This window comes from Onychomys torridus, chromosome 7 (genome assembly GCF_903995425.1).
Source record: "Onychomys torridus chromosome 7, mOncTor1.1, whole genome shotgun sequence".
Classification (NCBI taxonomy): domain Eukaryota; kingdom Metazoa; phylum Chordata; class Mammalia; order Rodentia; family Cricetidae; genus Onychomys; species Onychomys torridus.
In genome coordinates this window covers 68,884,813-68,903,443 of record NC_050449.1, presented here as the reverse complement: position 1 = coordinate 68,903,443, position 18,631 = coordinate 68,884,813, and the positions used below count along the sequence as shown (strand labels likewise).

At 45.6% G+C, this 18,631-nt stretch overlaps 1 protein-coding gene across 1 annotated transcript; it reads right to left on the bottom strand.

Moving 5' to 3' along the window:
* Positions 1 to 370: 370 nt before the first annotated feature.
* On the bottom strand, positions 371 to 17,018 carry LOC118586872 (RNA polymerase-associated protein LEO1-like). Its single transcript, XM_036192270.1, has 10 exons — positions 16,942 to 17,018; positions 16,369 to 16,407; positions 16,177 to 16,311; positions 14,923 to 15,007; positions 9,380 to 9,474; positions 7,785 to 7,919; positions 5,299 to 5,464; positions 3,842 to 4,016; positions 1,404 to 1,492; positions 371 to 428 (listed from the first exon to the last, which is right to left on the bottom strand). The coding sequence occupies exons 1-10, from the start codon at positions 17,016 to 17,018 to the stop codon at positions 378 to 380; spliced, it is 1,047 nt and encodes a 348-aa protein (XP_036048163.1). The 3' UTR covers positions 371 to 377.
* Positions 17,019 to 18,631: the final 1,613 nt, after the last annotated feature.

Here is an 18,631-nt window from a genome sequence, read left to right as displayed (position 1 = left end):
TGGTGGGACTTGGAGATGGGCCTTTGGAAGGCAATTAGGGGTATATTAGATCCCCCAAAGTGGGACTCTCACCCTGAACTAGTGGCTGTCAAAGAGGAGACATGGTTTCTGCATGGCCCATCTCATTCATGGGTTCGTGTGGGTCTAAGAGGAGACATGGTTTCTGCATGGCCCATCTCATTCATGGGTTCGTGTGGGTCAAAACAATCATTCTTGCTTTAATATATCCGATGGGCCTGGGATGTGTGTATTTGAGGGGCTTGGGCTGTCCCTAAGCAGCAGAATTCGTGTTCAGCAGACAGGAAGCCCTAGGTTCAATCCCAGCACAGACAGGAAACTGAGGACTTGAATAGCATAGGCACAGCGCACATGTCATTTCACACTTCATCCTTCCTCTTCACCCCTTGGTCTCTTGGAGGGTTCGTCTTCTGAAGAAATATGAAAGATGGGTTACAAAATTCATGTAAGACATTTCTGGCAGCCTTGTCCAAAGTAGTTCTGAACTGAAAGGAGAAACCTGCCCCAGAGACTTGTGTTGACCCAGCACCGTCTCTGAGCAGCTAGGCTCTTGGGACTTGGGTTTCCCTGGGTGGTTATTGTCATGGTAGGAGGGGCAGTTTTCATTCAATAGGGCTTTTCTATCACATCACTTAGAGACATCATTTTGCTTCAGTTCCTCTATAAAGTTAAGTATTTCAAAGTCTGATTTTAAAGGCTGGAGAGATGGCTCTTGTAGAGAACTCAGGTTCGGGTCCCAGCACCCACGTGGCAGCTCACAACCATCTGTAACTCTAATTGGGTGGAGGGGTCCCGTCACCGTCTTCTGGCCTCCACAGGCACTGTGTGCATGTGTCATACAGGCAAGTTAAACACTCATAAATTTAAAAATTTAAAGACTGAATTTAAGAATGCTCAGGTATGTTTTAAGTGGATTTGTTTAGAAAGGTCTACATATGTATATACAAAGTAAATATGAATTAGGACTCCCTACTTCTCTGGGGGAAACGAAGACTCGGCTGGGAAGCAGTACAGACTGAAGTAGCCCACCCCACTCCCACCCCTCCCCACCCCTCCACAGCCCCCCCAACCACCACCACCACCACCACCGTCGCTGCTCCATCCAAATGGCAGGTGTCTGTTTATCCACACTGAGCATGTACCATTCTCTAGAGGAGCCTTAACGCCTCGGGGCCCTGCGTCCTGTGTACACTCTGTGTGGCTGAAGTGCCTCGCCCTGGCCTGTGATTTTGCAAATTTCTATTCATCTGTCAGGAGTCTCTGTGGCCTCCCACCCTGCCAGACAGCAGCCTCTGGCTCTCCTTGCATTTGTTGTACTGAGTGTCAGTGAACTGTGCAGCTGTGCTCCTGGAACTGAATAAATGTAGCTTTCTCCTGTCACTCACGAATTTCTTTGCTTTAAGTAATCTTCCGGCCTTATCTTCTTCAGATCCTTCATCGTCATCACTGTCTGAGGAAGACAGGGCTTGTTCCTCTGAAAGCAAAGGGATTTTTAAGAAGGGGGTTGACCTTTGGAGGGACCCACCTTTACCTGGCTGCAGCCATCTTGAGTTGTAACCACCATGATTGCCTGCCTTCCCTGCCATGCTCCAGTACACTGTAGATGAACACAACCGTTCAAAAGGCTGTGGAGCCTTCTGTACAGACCCGGTACCATCGGTGCCAGGAATGTGATGACACCTTCAGTATTTATTCCTGCAATTACTTCCTGCTTTGAGTGAAAGCCAGTGCTGTCAGGACTGCTATATAAGCTCCTGCCCTCTTACCCAGGTTGCCAGGATCCAACACCCTTGCTGCCATCCGTGACCATAACTGCTGATGTGTCTGTTGTTTTAAAAATGTTAAGTGGCACTGGCTACCGGGCAGAAAGGTCATGAGACAGGACAAAACCCAGTATCACAGCTTTACTAGGAGGAGCAGGGGACAAAAGAACCAGGCCTGGGGAAGAAGATTGTGCAGAGAGCAGAGACACAGAGAGAGATAGCGGGGGAGGAGAGAAAAGAGAAGAGAGAGGCAAAGTCTGTGTCTGGCTTTTTAAGGATTCCCGTGCACATGTGCAGGTGGGCTTAGGAGCTACGCCATGTATGCACCGATTGCATGACTGCGCTGCTCGCACGTGCACAATCACGCAGCACACGGATGACGTAAGACACAAGACCCCTGGCTTAGCTCCTGAACTGCGCACGTGTGGTCACGCAGCTGGGGTGGCGGCAGAAACCTAAGTGTGCCCTGCAGTCCTCATTGGCCAGCTGGCCTCATTGCTCTCAGCATGTTCTGCCAGGCTCTTCAAGCTGGATTTTCTCAGAACAGCCCTCAATGAAGAAGACTTACTCCTGAGTTTTACTTTTGCTGAATACTGTCACTAATACTATACTTTGAGAAATAAATAAGATATTGGCTTTTTTTTTTTTTTAAGTTTCAATAAATGTAACTTTCACATGAGTTGAATGACAGATTGAGATAGTCTCAGGTTGAGCACTGTTTGGTACCCCAAAGCCTTATAAACACATTGTGTAGGGTTTTCATTAGTTTGTTTTTGTTTTGTTTTTGAGACAGAGTCTCTATTGGCTGGCCTGGAACTTGTCAAGTAGCAGTCCAAGCTGGCCTCCAACTCAAACTCTCCTGCCTCAGCCTCCACAGTACTGATTCAAGCTCTGCCCCCTTGTCCAGCTGTTCATAATGTCTTTAAAGATAATGAGGTTTAAATACTTAGGGCTTTTTTCCTTTAAAGATTTATTTATTATTACTATGTATACAGAGGAGGGCGCCAGATCTCATTACAGATGGTTGTGAGCCACCATGTGGGTGCTGGGAATTGAACCCAGAACCTCTGGAAGAGCAGCCGGTGCTCTTAACCTCTGAGCCGTCTCTCCGGCCCCAAACCTTTTTTCCTTTACTGGTTTCCCTAAGGTATTTGTCATAGTCAGGGTTTCCCAGTGATTTCTACTGGACTAGCCTGTCATGGCACAATGGGACTCCCTTTTGGTGGGAATCATGCAAGACCTGAGTTCAGTTTCCAGAGTCCACAGGCAGATGGAACCAAGGAAGTAATACACAAAGTCATCCTGATGTTGGTTAAATTGGTGCTGCCTGCGGAGGAGCTGCTGGAGGAAAGTCACGAGCCCTAGTTACCTTTTAGAGCTTTATTGGGAGGGAGAGGGAGAGAGGGAGACAGAGGGAGAGAGAGAGAGGCCACGCGGAGGGAAGAGCGAAAGGAGAAAAAATACTTAGGGTTTTTATGTGCATTAGTATTCTGCCTGCATGTATATCTGTGTGAGGGCATCAGATCTTGGAGTTACAGACAGTTGTGAGCGGCTAGGTGGGTGGTGGGAATTGAACCCAGGTCCCCTGCAAAAGCAGTCACTGCTCTTAACTGCTGAGCCGTCTGTCTCTCCAGCCCCCAAATACTGAGTTCTCTTTTTTTTTTTTTTGGAGACAGGGTTTCTTGGTGTCACTTTGGTGCCTGTCCTGGATCTCGCTCTGTAGACCAGGCTGGCCTCGAACTCACAGATACCTGCCTGCTTCTGCCTCCCGAGTTCTGGGATTAAAAGTGTGTGCCACCACTGCCCAGCAAATACTGAGTTCCTTAATTGTGCTAATATATACATTTCCTTCCACAGGTACATACCATGTGTAAAACAGGTGTTGTGGTTTCTGGAGGTGTCTTGTTTTCAATTAACCTTTTCTATGGGTGAGTGGCCCTAACCAAAGCAAAACGGAAGTGTGTGTGTGTGTGTTCTACAATCTTAAGTAAATAACATCCCACCAGAGCAAAACTAGGCCCTGCCTACTAAAGTGAGATCTGACACCAACACTGACTTACCGTGGACTGCTCCTCGGTAATGGTTTTTAATGGTGACTAGTCTGGAGGCCTTGTCTTCCTCCTCTTCTCCTTCCTCCTCTTCCTTGTCAACACCATCAGGCTGCTGGATGGTGGAACTTGGAGCTGGCTGGTTCTTCCTCTTCCGTAGATTAGACACCCTCAAGCGTTCTTTTTTCTGTTAAAAAAAAAAAAAAAAAAAAAAGCAAACTAGCAAACTTTCAATTTAAAGAAATGAAGTACTTCCGGCAGGAAGGGTAGCAGGAACCTGTAGTGGAGACTGAGGCAGAAAGACATCATAAACCTGGAGTCCTAGACAAGCTTATGTATTAGAGCCCATCTGGGTCTCCTGGTGACTTTACCCAGCAGGTCTGCATAAAGAGGATGACTGGACCACGGGCCTGAGTGTTAGGGTCTACACTTGACTGTATCTCACAAGGGGGAGGTCTTTGCTCCTCCCCTTGGCTTTGGAATAAAGTTCAAGGCTGGTGGGTTTGGACCCAGGCCCTCCCAAGGCTAGCCTGTGTTTTCTGTCTTTCCTCTCATTGTCTAGGTCTCTCTAGCTAATATTTCTCACTTCTCCCTGCTCAAGAGTACCCTGGGTCATTAAAGTGGCGGCTGGTCCACCACACCTATGCAATATGGCGGAAAGTTTCTCCAGCAGAAAAGGGGAGGAGGGAGAGGGAAAATGGAGCTCCTTCCTACCCATTCAAACCCGTTTTTAAAGCGGTTTGATGTCCTATGTCTCCAGTGTGCAGCCTTCTGCCCTGCGTAGCTGGAAGCCCACACCACAGATGGTCTGGTGGGGTAAAGGCCACACGAGAGTGAGAGAGCAGGAGAGGCCCCTGGACTGTCTTGATCTAAGCTAGCACAGGCACGCCCCTGGGAGCTGTGTGCATCCTCTGCTGAGGCCACTGACAGCTCAGAAGTGGCCAGCCTGAGAAACCCCCTCTGAAATGACCCTCTGCAGCTGTTGAAGCCGGCTGTGCTCATCCTGAGCTGCTGATCCTGACTGCTGAGGCTCCACCAAGCTTCTAAGCTTCTTGGACATTTCTACTGCAGCCTTAAATGCAAATACTATACATATATATATATATATATTTTTTTTTTTTTTTTGGGGGGGGGGAGCATTTGAGACAGGGTTTTTCTGTGTAGGTTTGGTGCCTGTCCTGGATCTCGCTCTGCAGACCAAGCTGGCCTCGAACTCACAACAGGCTGAGGAAACTGCCAGTTTCTTAGAACTGCCCAGCATGGCACACTTTGGAATGAAAAGAGCTGAGCCAGTGTCAAGTCAGAAAGGTTCTTAAGGCCTTCCTATTTTCTTCTTTTTTCTCCCTGTGGTACCCAGGAATCAAACCCAAGGCGTTGCACATGCAAGGCAAAGCATTCTGCTACTCAGCTGTACCCAAAGAACTTATTATTATTATTTTTAACTTCAGAAAAAACAGCTCTTCATGTACATAAGGTCCCAACATAAAGCTTACCAGACATACCTGAATCAAATCTGTGCGTGGCCACTCAGGGTCACGCCCAGCCATCGGTAAGATTCTGATCTGTGTCTTTGAACTTCTGTTCCCAGATGACAGGGTCATCTTTTTATATGTGGCACTGTCTGTACAGTGAGGTCTGCCAGGAAACGAACAGGAGATATCTGTCTTACTTTGCTCGAGGACACCCAAACCGCCCATGGGTAATGACCTCACCCTTGAGCCGAGCAAGGAGGCGGGACCACAGTTCCCCTCTGCTCACCCCTCAGCGAAAGGGAAGTGGACTGACCCAGAGTGCCAGGGGAGAGGCAGGTGGCCAGATCAAGTGCTTTGTACAAAGACTACGCCCAACTACAATCACAGACAAGGGTCATGAAATCTCAGATTCACGAGCATGCACTAGCAGGAACATTTTGAGAACTAAAAGATGTTCCTGCCACCCAATAAAAGTAGGAGGATGAGGCTGGGCGTTGGTGGCACGTGCCTTTAATTCCAGCACTTGAGAGGCAGAGCCAGGCGGATCTCTGTGAGTTGGAGGCCAGCCTGAACTACAGAGTAAGTTCCAGGAAAGGTGCAAAGCTACACAGAGAAACCTTGTCTGGGGAAAAAAAAAAAAAAAAAAAGTAGGAGGATGGTTTTAAAAAGTAGGTAGCCAAGTGTGCGATCCTGTCTCAAAAAGAAAGTGAGCCACAATGGCATGAGGGGCCTCAAAAGCTCAGGACGAGACAAGAGTCTCAGCATGGAAGCAACCTGTAATCACATCACTCAGGCAAAGGCCAGGAGGATTGCAAGCTTGAGGTGAAGATGGATAGTGAGTTAGTTCAAAGCCAGCTTCGGTTACACAGCTGTACTGTCCCAAACAGTATAGGAAGAGTATAGGAAGACAGCTTGTAACTGAGTCCCAAAGACTCAAGAAAGGACCCAAGGAAAGAAATTGTGCCAAGTAGTCAAATGCTACCCCAGTGCAGTGCTCAGAGCAAGATTAGGAAGCAAAAACTAAGAACTGCACGTTTGAGGATACTTCTAGAAACACTCATCAGTGGGAAGGTTGAGCACTGTGCAAGGTTTGTGTGCTATTTAACACAACACCCCTGTGACATACATTTTATAGCCAAGGAAACTGCAAATTGGCGAGACCCTCAAGACTATATACCCTTGCAGTCTTTTTTTTTTTAAAAAAAGAAGCTAACATGTTTACCAATAATATACACCCCATAGTCCCTTATTTTAAGGGGGTTTTTTGTTGTTGTTTTTTTGTTTTGTTTTGTTTTTGTTTTTCGAGACAGGGTTTCTCTGTGTAGTTTTGCGCCTTTCCTGGAACTTGCTTTGCAGACCAGGCTGGCCTCCAACTCACAGAGATCCGCCTGGCTCTGCCTCCTGAGTGCTGGGATTAAAGGCATACACCACCACCTCCCGGCTTATTTTAAGTTTATAATTGTTTTAATTTTCAAAGTTGGGCAACCATGACCTGTGTGATATTTTATTTGTGCTAAAATGTGGTGCTATTTTATTTGTATGTTAATAAATAAAGTTTGCCTGGAGATCAGAGGACGTAGATAGCCAGCCATAAACAGAAGTCAGGCTGTAGTAGCACGTGCCCTTAATCCGACCACATGGCAGGCAAGAGTCTCTGTGTGGTCAAGGACACAGCCAAGTGTGGGGACACACAGCCTTTAATCCCAGTACCAACCATAGAGACCTGGAGGTCTGTACAGACAGGCAGTGACAAAGAAGTGAGGTAGCTGAGCTAAGAGCCAATGAGAAGGCAGAACAGCAAGGCAATAAAGGCGCAGGTTAGACAGGAAAATATTCTCTTGGGAAGCTACAGCGGCTTGGTGAGCTAAGGTTAGCTGATGGCTATTCCTATTTCTCTGATCTCTACAGTTTTCACCCCTATATTTGGCTCTGTGTTTCTTGTTTAATAAGACTGTTTAAAAATTCGTCTACAATGACCACAATCTGATTCTAAAATACTTCAGCATCTTCAAAGGAACCATGTGACACTGCCATGGTAAATGCTGTACCTCTCAAGGAAACCGGATCCTAGTTACAGTATGTCCTTAAGAGGACGGGCCATAGCACTAAAGCTGGCCCTGTGTCTTGAGCAGGAGGCACAAGCTACAACTGCTTCGGTCACACCTGCCATGAGCACACACCAGCAACACCACCTTCTGATGACAGTTAGCTTTCTTGGGTTAGTTTCATTAGCTGGTTAAGGACAGATCAAGCAGCAAGCTTCAATGGCAAGTCTTTCCCAAGTGCCCTGGCCATTGAGAAGCCATGGACCAGTCCCTTGTAAGTTTTTATAGCATGAGCTGGTTCCCTGAGAAACTTATAGTTAACTTTAGAAACTCATCTTGGACGCAGGCACGGTGGCCGGTGAGCTGCACTCTGGAATGGGTCAGGCTTTCTGCGTCACAGCTCAGCTTTGCTCTTTAGTGGCAAGTAGAGAAAGTTACCTAAAGGTAAGTCTGGACTTAAAGATGGCTTGTCCCCGGAGACCAGTGTCTTCCCGTATAAACAGCTGGTTGTGGTTGTCTTGCAGTGGGGCTTTGTAGATATCAAACACTTCACTGCCTAAATGCAGGGACATGCTGGAGAGGGGAGATAATTGGGGTATTAGGATGCTTAGTGACTAGTACAGGATCCTAACCTCATATAGAATTCATAGAAGAAAAAAAAGAGAGAGAGAGATGCACTCAATAGCCTTCCAAGCTGGGCGTGGGAAGTGTCTGCTTGTAACCCTGCAGGGGAGGTGGAGCATGAGGATCTGGGCCAGGATGGGCTGTGAAACCCTGGCTTTTGTTTGTTTGTTTGAGGCAAGGTCTCACTGTGTAGCCGTGGTTGGCCTGGAACTGGCTATGTAAGCCAGGCTGGCTACAAAACTGCCTCCCCAGTGCTGGAATCAAAGGCGTGCTCTACACACCAGTGAGACCCTGTCTTCTTTTTGTTGTTGTTTATTTTTTCGGGGTTTCACTGTGCAGCCCTGGCTGTCCTGGAATTCACTCTGTAGCCCAGGCTGGCCTCTAAAGCACAGAGATCCACCTGCCTCTGCCTCCCAAGTGCTGGAATTAAAGGCCTGCGAACAAAACTGAAATCAGGTCTCTTTGTGGTGGTTTTAAATGAAAATGCCTCCCACAATGTTCTGACATTTGAATACTTTGTTTCCTGTTGTGGCTGCGTGGGTAGGTGTGGCCTTGCTAGAGGAAGTACGTCACTAAGGGGTGGGTCTGAGGTTTCAAAGCCCCAGACCCAGTTAACCCCGCTGTCTGCTTCCTGCCTGGCTTGAGAGATGTTGAGTTCTCAGCTGTTCCTACGACTATGCATGCATGCTTCCTGCTGCCAGTTTCCATGATGGACTCTTAGGCCTTTGGGACTGTAAGTCCCAATGAAATCTTCTTCTGTAAGTTGCCTTGGTCATGGTGTTTTATCAGAACAATAGAAAAGTAACTAATACGCACTCCAGAGCAAAAAGTGGTAAAACAGACTTTTCAGCTTGAAATAGAACTGTCTTACAATATCTTTCAATCTGTACCTCTCTTTTTTTTTTAAAGATTTATTTATTATGTACACAGAAGAGGGTGCTCATTACAGATGGTTGTGAGTCACCATGTGGGTGCTGGGAATTGAACTCAGGACCTCTGGGAGAACAGTCAGTGCGCTTAACCTCTGAGCCATCTCTCCAGCCCCTCTGTATCTCTTAATTAGCAAACTGAATTGAGTTCTCCAATAGTTTCAACTTAGGGGCTATAAGCTCAGTTGGTAGACCACTTACTTGCCATGTGCACATGAAGCACTGGGTTTGATCCCCAGCACTGCCAAAACAGGTTAATTTCAAATTACCCGGATGTTTCAAACAGTAGGCTTTCAGCAACAAGACAGATAAAAGGGATCTGATCGCATCGAGCCAGATCGAAGCTCTCCCACTAGCCCAGCTGGCGGGCCTTAACTCTGCTGAGCTCTCTCGGGTTTCCGAGGTAATGCCAGCAGCCCAGGTTTTCTCAGTAAAGTCCTCCACAGGAAATCCCGATTGATCCAGGCCTCACTCACTCACCTTCCATCCGACCACTTGACTATCCGAGCATTGCTCTCCTTAACTCTATATCCTTCTTCATCCCGGCCTACCCTCCAGCGGATAGTATTTTCCACCTGGTTCGAAAGAAAAGGTATCAGATGACAGTTTAACCAGCTGGTTTTGTTCCTCAAATGATTCATAATCGTATGCCAAGAACTGATGGTTGGTAAGAAAACGGCCGACTCAGCAACTCAGCAGCACTGCCCCCCCCCCACACCCATCCTCCCACCCCCACCCCTCCACCCTCCCACCCCCACCTCCCTACCTTTCCACCCCCACCCCGGATCTGCAACAGGTGTCTGGGCTTGTTGGTTAGGCTAACAAGGCTTTCTGTTTACCTTTCCTGAGGACCAGGTCAGAGCCATGGGAGGAGAGGTTAAACAGGATGCAGCCTGTAGCCACAGCTAAGAGCTAGCTCCTCAGGAAAGAAGAGGCTAGTCCACACAAGGGAAGTGGCTGAAACGTACACCTCAGCTGAAGGTGTAACAGAGTGGTAGAGCACTTGCCTGGCACATATGAGGCCCCCCCAGTTCTGTTCCAGCACTGTTTTACACACATACACACACACACCACACACACACACCCTATTTCTTGAAGGACCACCCGAAGGTCTATGGGTGCAATGAAAAAAAAAAACCTTTTAAAATATTTCTTAGGGAACATGGTCCACAGAAATCAACTAAGCAGGCTTCACAGGGACTCAGAGGCTGAAGAACAGTTACAGACCCTATGCGGGTCTGAGATAAGTCTTCTGTACAAGTGCTATGGTCATGTAGCTTATGGAACTCCCAACAGTGGGAGAGGTGTCTCTGACTCGTCTGCCTGCTCTTGGGACCCTTTTCCTCCTACTGGGTTGCCTCATCCAGCCTTGATATAAAGGTTTGTGCCTGGTCATATTGTAATTTGTTATGCCATGTTTGGTTGATATCCCTGGGAGGCCTGCTCGCTCTCTCTCTCTCTCTCTCTCTCTCTCTCTCTCTCTCTCTCTTTGGGGGGAGGAAAATGGAGAAAGAGTGGGTCCTGGGGGAAGGGAGGATTCTGAGAGGATTGAAAAAAGGATAAAATAAAAGAAATCCCTCCTTTTCCAAAAAAAAAAAAAAAAAAAAAAAAAAAAACCAAGTGTCTCTTAGGGCCAGTGACAAGGCTCACTGGGTAAAGGCTTGCTACCCTGACTAACTACCTGAGTTGAATCCCCAGGACCCACGTAGTGTGAAGAGAAGACTACTGCACGTTGTTTTTTGACCCATGTGCACATGCATGCTCTTGAACACACAAATAAATATTTTTTTTTTTAAAGAAAAAGTGTCTAATGAGCCAGGTGGTGGTGATGCATGCCTTTATTCCCAGCACTTGAGAGGCAGAGCCAGGCAGATCTCTGTGAGTTCAAGGCCAGCCTGGACTACAGAGTGAGATCCAGGACAGGCACCAAACTACATAAAGAAACCCTGTCTCAAAAAACCAAAAAAAAAAAAAAAAGGTGTCTAATGAGATAAGATCTAGACATGACATTTTTAAGTACTAAATATCTATGAGCTAGAGAGATGGCTTAGCAGGTAAGAGTATTTGCTGTTTTTCCAGAGGGCCCATGTTTAGTTCCCAGCACCATGCTGGGCAGCTCACAACCACCTATAACTCCAGCTCCAGGGAAACTGACACCCTCTTCTGAAGGTACCCACACACACATGGTGTACCTACCCAGATACACACATACACCAGATACACATACACACACACAACAATTAGCAGCAAATTAAAATCTGAGACCTATACTTCTATTTCAGTCCAAATTAACTCATGAAATAAAAAACTCCAAGTCACAAAAGACTACTAAAAATGGACCATCCCACCCTTTGGAAAAGGCAATATCCCTACATGAACAATGGTAGTACTCATCATCCTAGGTATTCTCGAGAGAGATCTGCTGTGGATATTACTCTGTATAAATAAAGTACTGATTGGCTAGTAGCCAGGCAGGAAGGATAGGGTAGGCAGGACAAGGAAGAGGAGAAGGCAGGGAACAGGAAGGCTGGGAGGAGACACTGTCAGGGGCCCCCATGAGAAGCAACGTGTAAAGACACTGGTAAGCCACAAGCCATGTGGCAAAGTATAGATTAATAAAAATGGGCTAAATATAAGAGTAAAAGCTAGATAATGGTAGGCCTGAGCTAATGGCCAAGCAGTTTAAATAATATAAGTGTCTGTATGATTATTTTATACGTGGGTTGTGGGACCACAGGGGCTTGGTGGAACCTGGAGAGAAGCTTTCCAGCTACAAATGGTGTCCAACGTGTTGACAAGAGTTTCCACCTAAAACCTGACAAAAAAAGATTCCAAAGTGAAACTAAAAACAGCTTCCTAATTGTGTCTCTCAAGTTAGTGGCAGCCTGCTAGTTTGAGCCTCTATGGCGGGTTCCTGGCGTGTGTGTCTGACCTGCAGTGCGGCGGGAATGAGGAATCTACAAGCAGCACTTTACTCTGCTACATATTGGATTTAGCCTTTGCTAGTTTAAAAAAAAAAAAAAAAAGGTTTCTGGGCTACGCGCTGCTTTGATAGAACTGCTTCTGAGAGTTGATGGTACACATGGCTCCAGACCCAGAGCTGGCGGCAAACTGTACCACCGCCATGTTGGGAAGCTGAGGTGGGCGGAGCCAGCAGCCACTGCGGTGTTTCAGTCTTACAGAGAATCTGGTTTGTCTTATCTTTGGGATTTTTAACTACACAAAAAGATTTGATTGTAAAAGCTGTTGAGTTAAACAAATATGTAAATTTTAAAGGCACCTTGACTGCAAAATTTGGATATAAATATATGTTGCTTTGGAAGAGAGTCTCTGCTTTTGTTTCCACAGAAAGCCAGAGGCTATGGATTTGTTCCAGATTAAGATACATCAGGTTTGATCAGCCAAGACCACCTAAAAGGTCTCCGATGATACCATGGCCCAGATGATCCAACATCCACAATGGTTTCAAGGCAACTGGCTCAGAGGTTTACCCTCATGGACTACTCCATAATCCTAAAATTTTCTTTATGTCCCCATAAGATACAGTGCCCCCCTCCAACAGGAAGTAGTAAGAAAAACTGCGCCCAATTTCCCAAAATTATCAAGCTAGCTTTGGAGATGAAATTGGCTCACTCCTTCTCTAAACCCAAACACATTGTTTAAAAAAAAAAAAAAAAAGGTTAAGAGATTCTTGTGTCCCAAATCAGAAGAGCCCTCTGGTGTGGGACAGAGCAAAACCAATATTTTATTTAAAACAGGTTGATTATAAATGCAATCTATTTCTAAAGATAAAAAGGGGATATGATATAGATATGATAGGATGAAAGGGTAGATTAATGAACTTACTTCTAAAGAGCAACAACTCATTTAAAATGTTTTACATTGGTATAGATTTTAGTCTATTGATACAAACTTAAAGTTAATTTTGTTATACTGTGTATATTTCTACTCTTGTTTAAGGTATTATGTTTGTACAGCTCATTTAAAATTATAATGGATAATTAAAAATAGATTAATAACTGGTCATCTATGATAATCATACTCATAGCCATGTTAGTTTAGTCTTCTAGGTATACACAGAGATAGTTCAGATAGACAGGTAATCTTCAAACATTTAAAAGGTCTACAGAATATGGCATTAAAATATTTTTAAAATTTAGACTTTCTGGACAGTGAGACATGTCTGCTCCTGGCAGCACTGATTTACTTCAGAGAGGAGGATGGGCATTAAAGACACTTCATATGGAGTTTATCTTCACCTTGGCAAAAATAGCCATTTGGGCAAGAAACTGTTCTTGCCTGGACTGCTTGATTGACTGGACATGCAGGACCCATAGAAAGGTGACCACTGAACTTTGCTTGATAAAATGGTCCTTCAGGTTCCTGCTTCGCAGAGGAAACTGCCAGACATTCTACAGGACACTGAGAGAAGTGACCGAGAGACTATAGCCCTGTGGACTAAAGACAAATGCCCCAACTTTACAAAGGAACATTAGGTGACTGTCCAGGCTGACAGCTGTCTCTGTCTATCCTGCAAGACTCCCGAAAGTTGCTTACATCCTTCTCCCGGTTCTCAGATAATATTATATCCTTCTGAGGTCTTTGATGTGGTTGAAGACTAGATAGTTATAATTTTCTGATAAAAGATAAGTTAGATATAAAAGCTTAGACTCACAAATATAAGATAGATAGGATATCTTCTTTAATATTGTAACTGTAATTCTTGCTTGATAATTGTTTTATCTGTAATTTTACTATATAAAAGTTAACCCTCCTTTTTTAACAAAAAAGAAAAGGGGAAGTGCTGTGGATATCACTCTGTATAAATAAAGTGCTGATTGGCTAGTAGCCAGGCAGGAAGGATAGGGTAGGCAGGACAAGGAAGAGGAGTAGGCAGGGAACAAGAAGGCTGGGAGGAGACACTGTCAGGGGCCCCCATGAGAAGCAACGTATAAAGACAATGGTAAGCCACAAGGCAAAGTATAGATTAATAAAAATGGGCTAAATATAAGAGTAAAAGCTAGATAATGGTAGGCCTGAGCTAATGGCCAAGCAGTTTAAATAATATAAGTGTCTGTATGATTATTTTATACGTGGGTTGTGGGACTGCCGGGGGCTTGGTGGCATCTGGAGAGAAACTCTCCAGCTACAGAGATCCCCTAATGGCAAGGTCTGCTGCTGTGCACAAAGTAAGTCTCCATGACGAGACACTGCTGTGGTGGGAGGCTGCTGGGAAGAGTGTGGAGACAGGCATGTATACCTTACAGCACTGTTGATCTGAGGGAAGCTAGTGATTTTCAACAGTCTCTCCCTTTAGTTCAGTTAAAACTTGAAATTGAGACTGGGCTAGTGGCACATGCCTTTAATCCCAGCACTCTGGAGGCAGAGACAGGCAGATTTCTGAGTTTGAGGCCAGACTGGTCTACACAGAGTGAGTTCCAGGACAACCAGGGCTGCACAAGAAACCCTGTCTCAAAGAAATGAAAAATAAAAACTGAAAACATTCAAAACATGTCAATTCTAGAGGAGAGAGAATAGGTATGTGCTTACTCCCCTAAACGTCTGGAAAGGCCTTTTACTTCCATGTTCTAGAGTTATTTGTTGAGTAAGCAGGAAACGTTAAGAACATTCTCAAGCTCACGTCTTGTGTTATCATCCCTGTGTTTACTGTCTAATGGAAAAACTCCAGGAGCTGGAGAGGTGACTCGTAGTTAAGAACACCTGTTGCTCTTTCAGAGGTTCCAGGTTCCCAGCATCCACAGAGTGGTTCACAACCATCCATATATTCCAGTTCCAGAGGATTTGGTGTCCTCTTCCAACCTCTGCAGGTACCAGGCACAAACATGATATACATATACATACATGCAAAACACTCACTCACATGAATTAAGTAAATCTAAAAGAAAAAAAAATGTAAGGAAGAACTTAGCCTGGCATGGTGTGCATGCCTGTGGCCATAGCCACTCAGAAGGCTGAGGTGAGGGGGCACTAGAAGAAAAAAGGAATAGGAAATGGGATAATACCTTTAATTTCAACCTAGTTTTGTCTTCCTCATAAAGCACTTTCTCATCTTCAAGTTCATCTTCATATAGCTGAGGATCGAAAGGTCTAAAAATTGATGCCATATTAGTCATAATTAGTGACTGATTGACACTATAAACCGATCATCTCTACCACATGCATCACAGCCAACAAGTAACTTCACAAGAACCTTCAGCAAGTATGCTAATGGCTACTTTATTGAAACTTCTTCCCCCGACCCCCAGCTGAGGACCGAACCCAGGACCTTGGGCTTGCTAGGCAAGTGCTCTACCACTGAGCTAAATCCCCAACCCCTGAAACTTCCTTTTAAAACAAACTTCCTGAAATAAAATCTGAACAGGGCTCAAAATGTAAAACAGTCTTTGAGGAAACACATCTGGCCCATCCATATTCAATAACACCAAGACCTCAGTGCTGTTTGAAGGACTGTAAACCTAAGTGAATGGCTTCAAAAGTATCCCTTGAGCCAGGCATTATGGTACACTCCTTTAATCCCAGCACTCAGGAGGCAGACGCAGGTAGATCTCAAGGCCAGTTTAGTCTGTGTATGGAGTTCCAGGTCAGCCAGGGCTACATAGTGAGACACTGTCTCAAGGGGGTAAAAAGTCCCTTAGCTTAATTAGCCAATATCTGGGCATGGCATTTTTATATTTTTAAAGAATAAATAAGGCCGGTGGTGGCACATGCCTTTAATCCCAGCACTCGGGAGGCAGAAGCAGGCGGATCTCTGTGAGTTCGAGGCCAGTCTGGTCTCCAAAGCGAGTTCCAGGAAAGGCGCAAAGCTACACAGAGAAACCCTGTCTCAAAAACCAAAAAAAAAAGAATAAATAAAAATTAACAACAAATTGAAACCTGAGACCTCTGTTTAGATTAGGGACTAAAATTTACCCCATGGAGTTTGTACCTGTGTACTTTAGTAAAAACAGCCAATACTATTTTGTTGGCAAAGTCGCTGTCTGGTCCAGATTCAGTGTCGTTTACCCTGACCACCCTGATTTCTGTGGCACTTCTCTCTCATTTCATATTTTCAGCTTTACATGAGTGACATGTCATATGCCATCTGTTCATTTGCAGCGGAGTGTCAATGGTAGGAAGACGGCCAGCATCCTAATTCTCTACAGTAACCTAGCCTTCTCTTGTTTTCAGTCACTTATGACTGGCCGACTCCTAACAGTTAATTAACGTTTTATAGTTATTTTTTTCAATCTCTTGAACGTTTTATTCAGTCCTCTTACTTGGGTTCTATCCTGAGGAATCTAGGTAGTTTAACAAAATACAATTCATTCCCTAAGTCAGAGTTGATGCTGGGAATTTCTATTCTTATTCTGGTTTCAGAAATACGCTGGTCCACATGCTGGTTCTGAGGCACTCTGCGTCCGCCCTAAGGGAGGGGTCAGAATGGGAGAGCATGAAGAGACAGGAGCAACGTCCCGGCTGTGCTCTGCATTTGGCAGACACAGGTGTGCAAGGAAGTTCAGTCAGACATTACTTCAGGGATAGTCTGCATTCCACCATCCAAGTCTCTCCCCAAACCTCACCCCAACCATGCCCACAAAGAACCAAAGTGCCATGGGAAATAGCATACATTATCCTGCATTACTAGATAAATTTTGTTGGCATAGCTTTTTTCCTATTTTGCATGGCATTCAAGGGGTATAAGGAATTCAACCCTTCACTGCTAAGGAACTACTAAAATCAGAAAAGATGATCAACATTGCCCATACAGCACAGCACAGGTGTGGATAAGAAAGACCTTTGAAATCAAAGGCTCTCGTGTCAAGAGTCTCTCAGTCCTGTGCCTACTGGCATGGACCTCATTCTGATGGTTCTTCCTGTGCCTTCTAATTATTTCCTCAGCTAAGAATGTCACCACATGGTTAGTCCTCTGTGAACACCCGCCTCCCCAGTATGAGAGACAGAGCTCGACTGAACCTCTTCTGAACGTTTCCTCTCAGCTTTCCATCCCGTCATCAGTGGTGCTGGGGACCGTACTCACGTCAGGCCGTCTTGGGACAGGTGTTCGCTGGTCCACATCGCTCCCTGAAGAAATGTCATCTATATCTCCAAACAGATCCATGTTCCCACTATACTCCAGCGTTGAGGGAATAGACACTATTATTGGGTCTAAGTCAAATTATCTTTAAAATTTTTGTTTTCTATTAGGTGCATGCGCCGGGCGGTGGTGGCACATGCCTGTAATCCCAGCACTTGGGAGGCAGAGGCAGGTGGATCTCTGTGAGTTCGAGGCCAGCCTGGTCTAGGACAGGCTCCAAAGCTACAGAGAAACATTCTCAAAAAAACCAAAAAACAAAACAAAACAAAAAAAAAAAATTAGGTGCATGGGGGGTGGGGTGATACATGTATGAATGCAGGTGCCCATGGAGGCAGAGAGTCAGAACCCCTGGGGCTAGAGTTACAGAAGGTTGTGAGCTGGCCAACATGGGTGCTGGGACTGGAACCCGAGTCCTCTGGCAGAGCAAGTGCTCCCCAAAGCCCCCTAACTAAAGTCCTCTATGTAGTCCTCAGCACATTTCCAGTGTTCACAAACCAAATCCTCAGCTGGCTCTCCAAGCCTGGCCTTTAGCAGCATCACTAGAATGTCTTCAGAGAAGGAAGGAGGGGTAGTCACCAGGGTAGCCACTTTGAGGACAGTTCCCAGAGAGCTGGGCATGGTGGTGTTCACCTGTAATCCCAGCATTTGGGGTTAGCCTGGACTACATGAGACCCTGTCTCAAAAACAAAAAAGATGGGGCTGGAGAGATGGCTCAGAGGTTAAAAACACTGACTTTTCTTCCAGAGGTCCTGAGTTCAATTCCCAGCAACCACATGGTGGCTCACAACCATCTGTAATGAGATCTGGTGCCCTCTTCTGGCCTGCAGTCATACATGCTGTATACATAATAAATAAATAAATCTTTTTTAAAAAGAGTGACTACAAACAAAAAAGATGGTTCCAATAATTCCACTGATTATGATGCTTGCGTGTGGCCTCTCCATCATGTCACAGCTGAGCTGTGGGATCAATGAGCTACCGCCTCACTTCCGAAGTTGGACTGTGAATAATGCCACGTTTTTTTCTGCCTTGCTGTATCACTCACTGTGAGGGGAGCAGCTACTTTAATGTGAAGATACCCATTGCCTATGGGGACGCCTGCCCCTGTGGTGAGAAACAGTAGATGCATGAGCTAGCTCCGAAACGGATCCTTCAGCTGCAGATGGGCCATCAGAGAGTGAAGCCCTGTGAGAGAGTACCTGAACCAGAATCTTGGAGCTAAGCCATCCCTAGGTCCCGTCTCCCCCCACCCCCAACCTGAGTGAGAAACTGTTATGTTCTACGCTGTTGTACACTGGGAATATTTTATTACACAGCCAAGATACCCAACAGGCACCCAAGAAGCACTTTCTCCCCCCATCTATATTTTTTTTCCCATTCCCTTTATTCTCCAGGATCCTAAAGGGCCTCCTACAGTCTTAGGCTACTGAAAGTGGAAGCTTGAGTCTTCCACACTCCCAGGATGCACCACAATGACCAGCTTTAAAGGGATTATCAACTTGTCCAGTAAAGACGTAACAGAGATGCAGGGGCAAACAGGCTGCTTGACTTCCAACTCTGTCCAGATAAGGATGCTTTCAAAGTCGCAGCCTTTCCAGCGGGCCCTCTACATGCCTTCATCAACTCTGGAAAGCAGT

Bases quoted from the DNA above. Each gene is read 5' to 3' on its own strand.
- LOC118586872 (XM_036192270.1), bottom strand. From the start codon at position 17,018: ATGGATCTGTTTGGAGATATAGATGACATTTCTTCAGGGAGCGATGTG. The intron at 15,008-16,176 runs GTAAGAGGACTG...ATCAATTTTTAG, and splicing joins TTCCTCAGGATAGAACCCAA to ACCTTTCGATCCTCAGCTAT. The intron at 1,493-3,841 runs GTAAGTCAGTGT...CTTTGCTTTCAG, and splicing joins TTACCGAGGAGCAGTCCACG to AGGAACAAGCCCTGTCTTCC.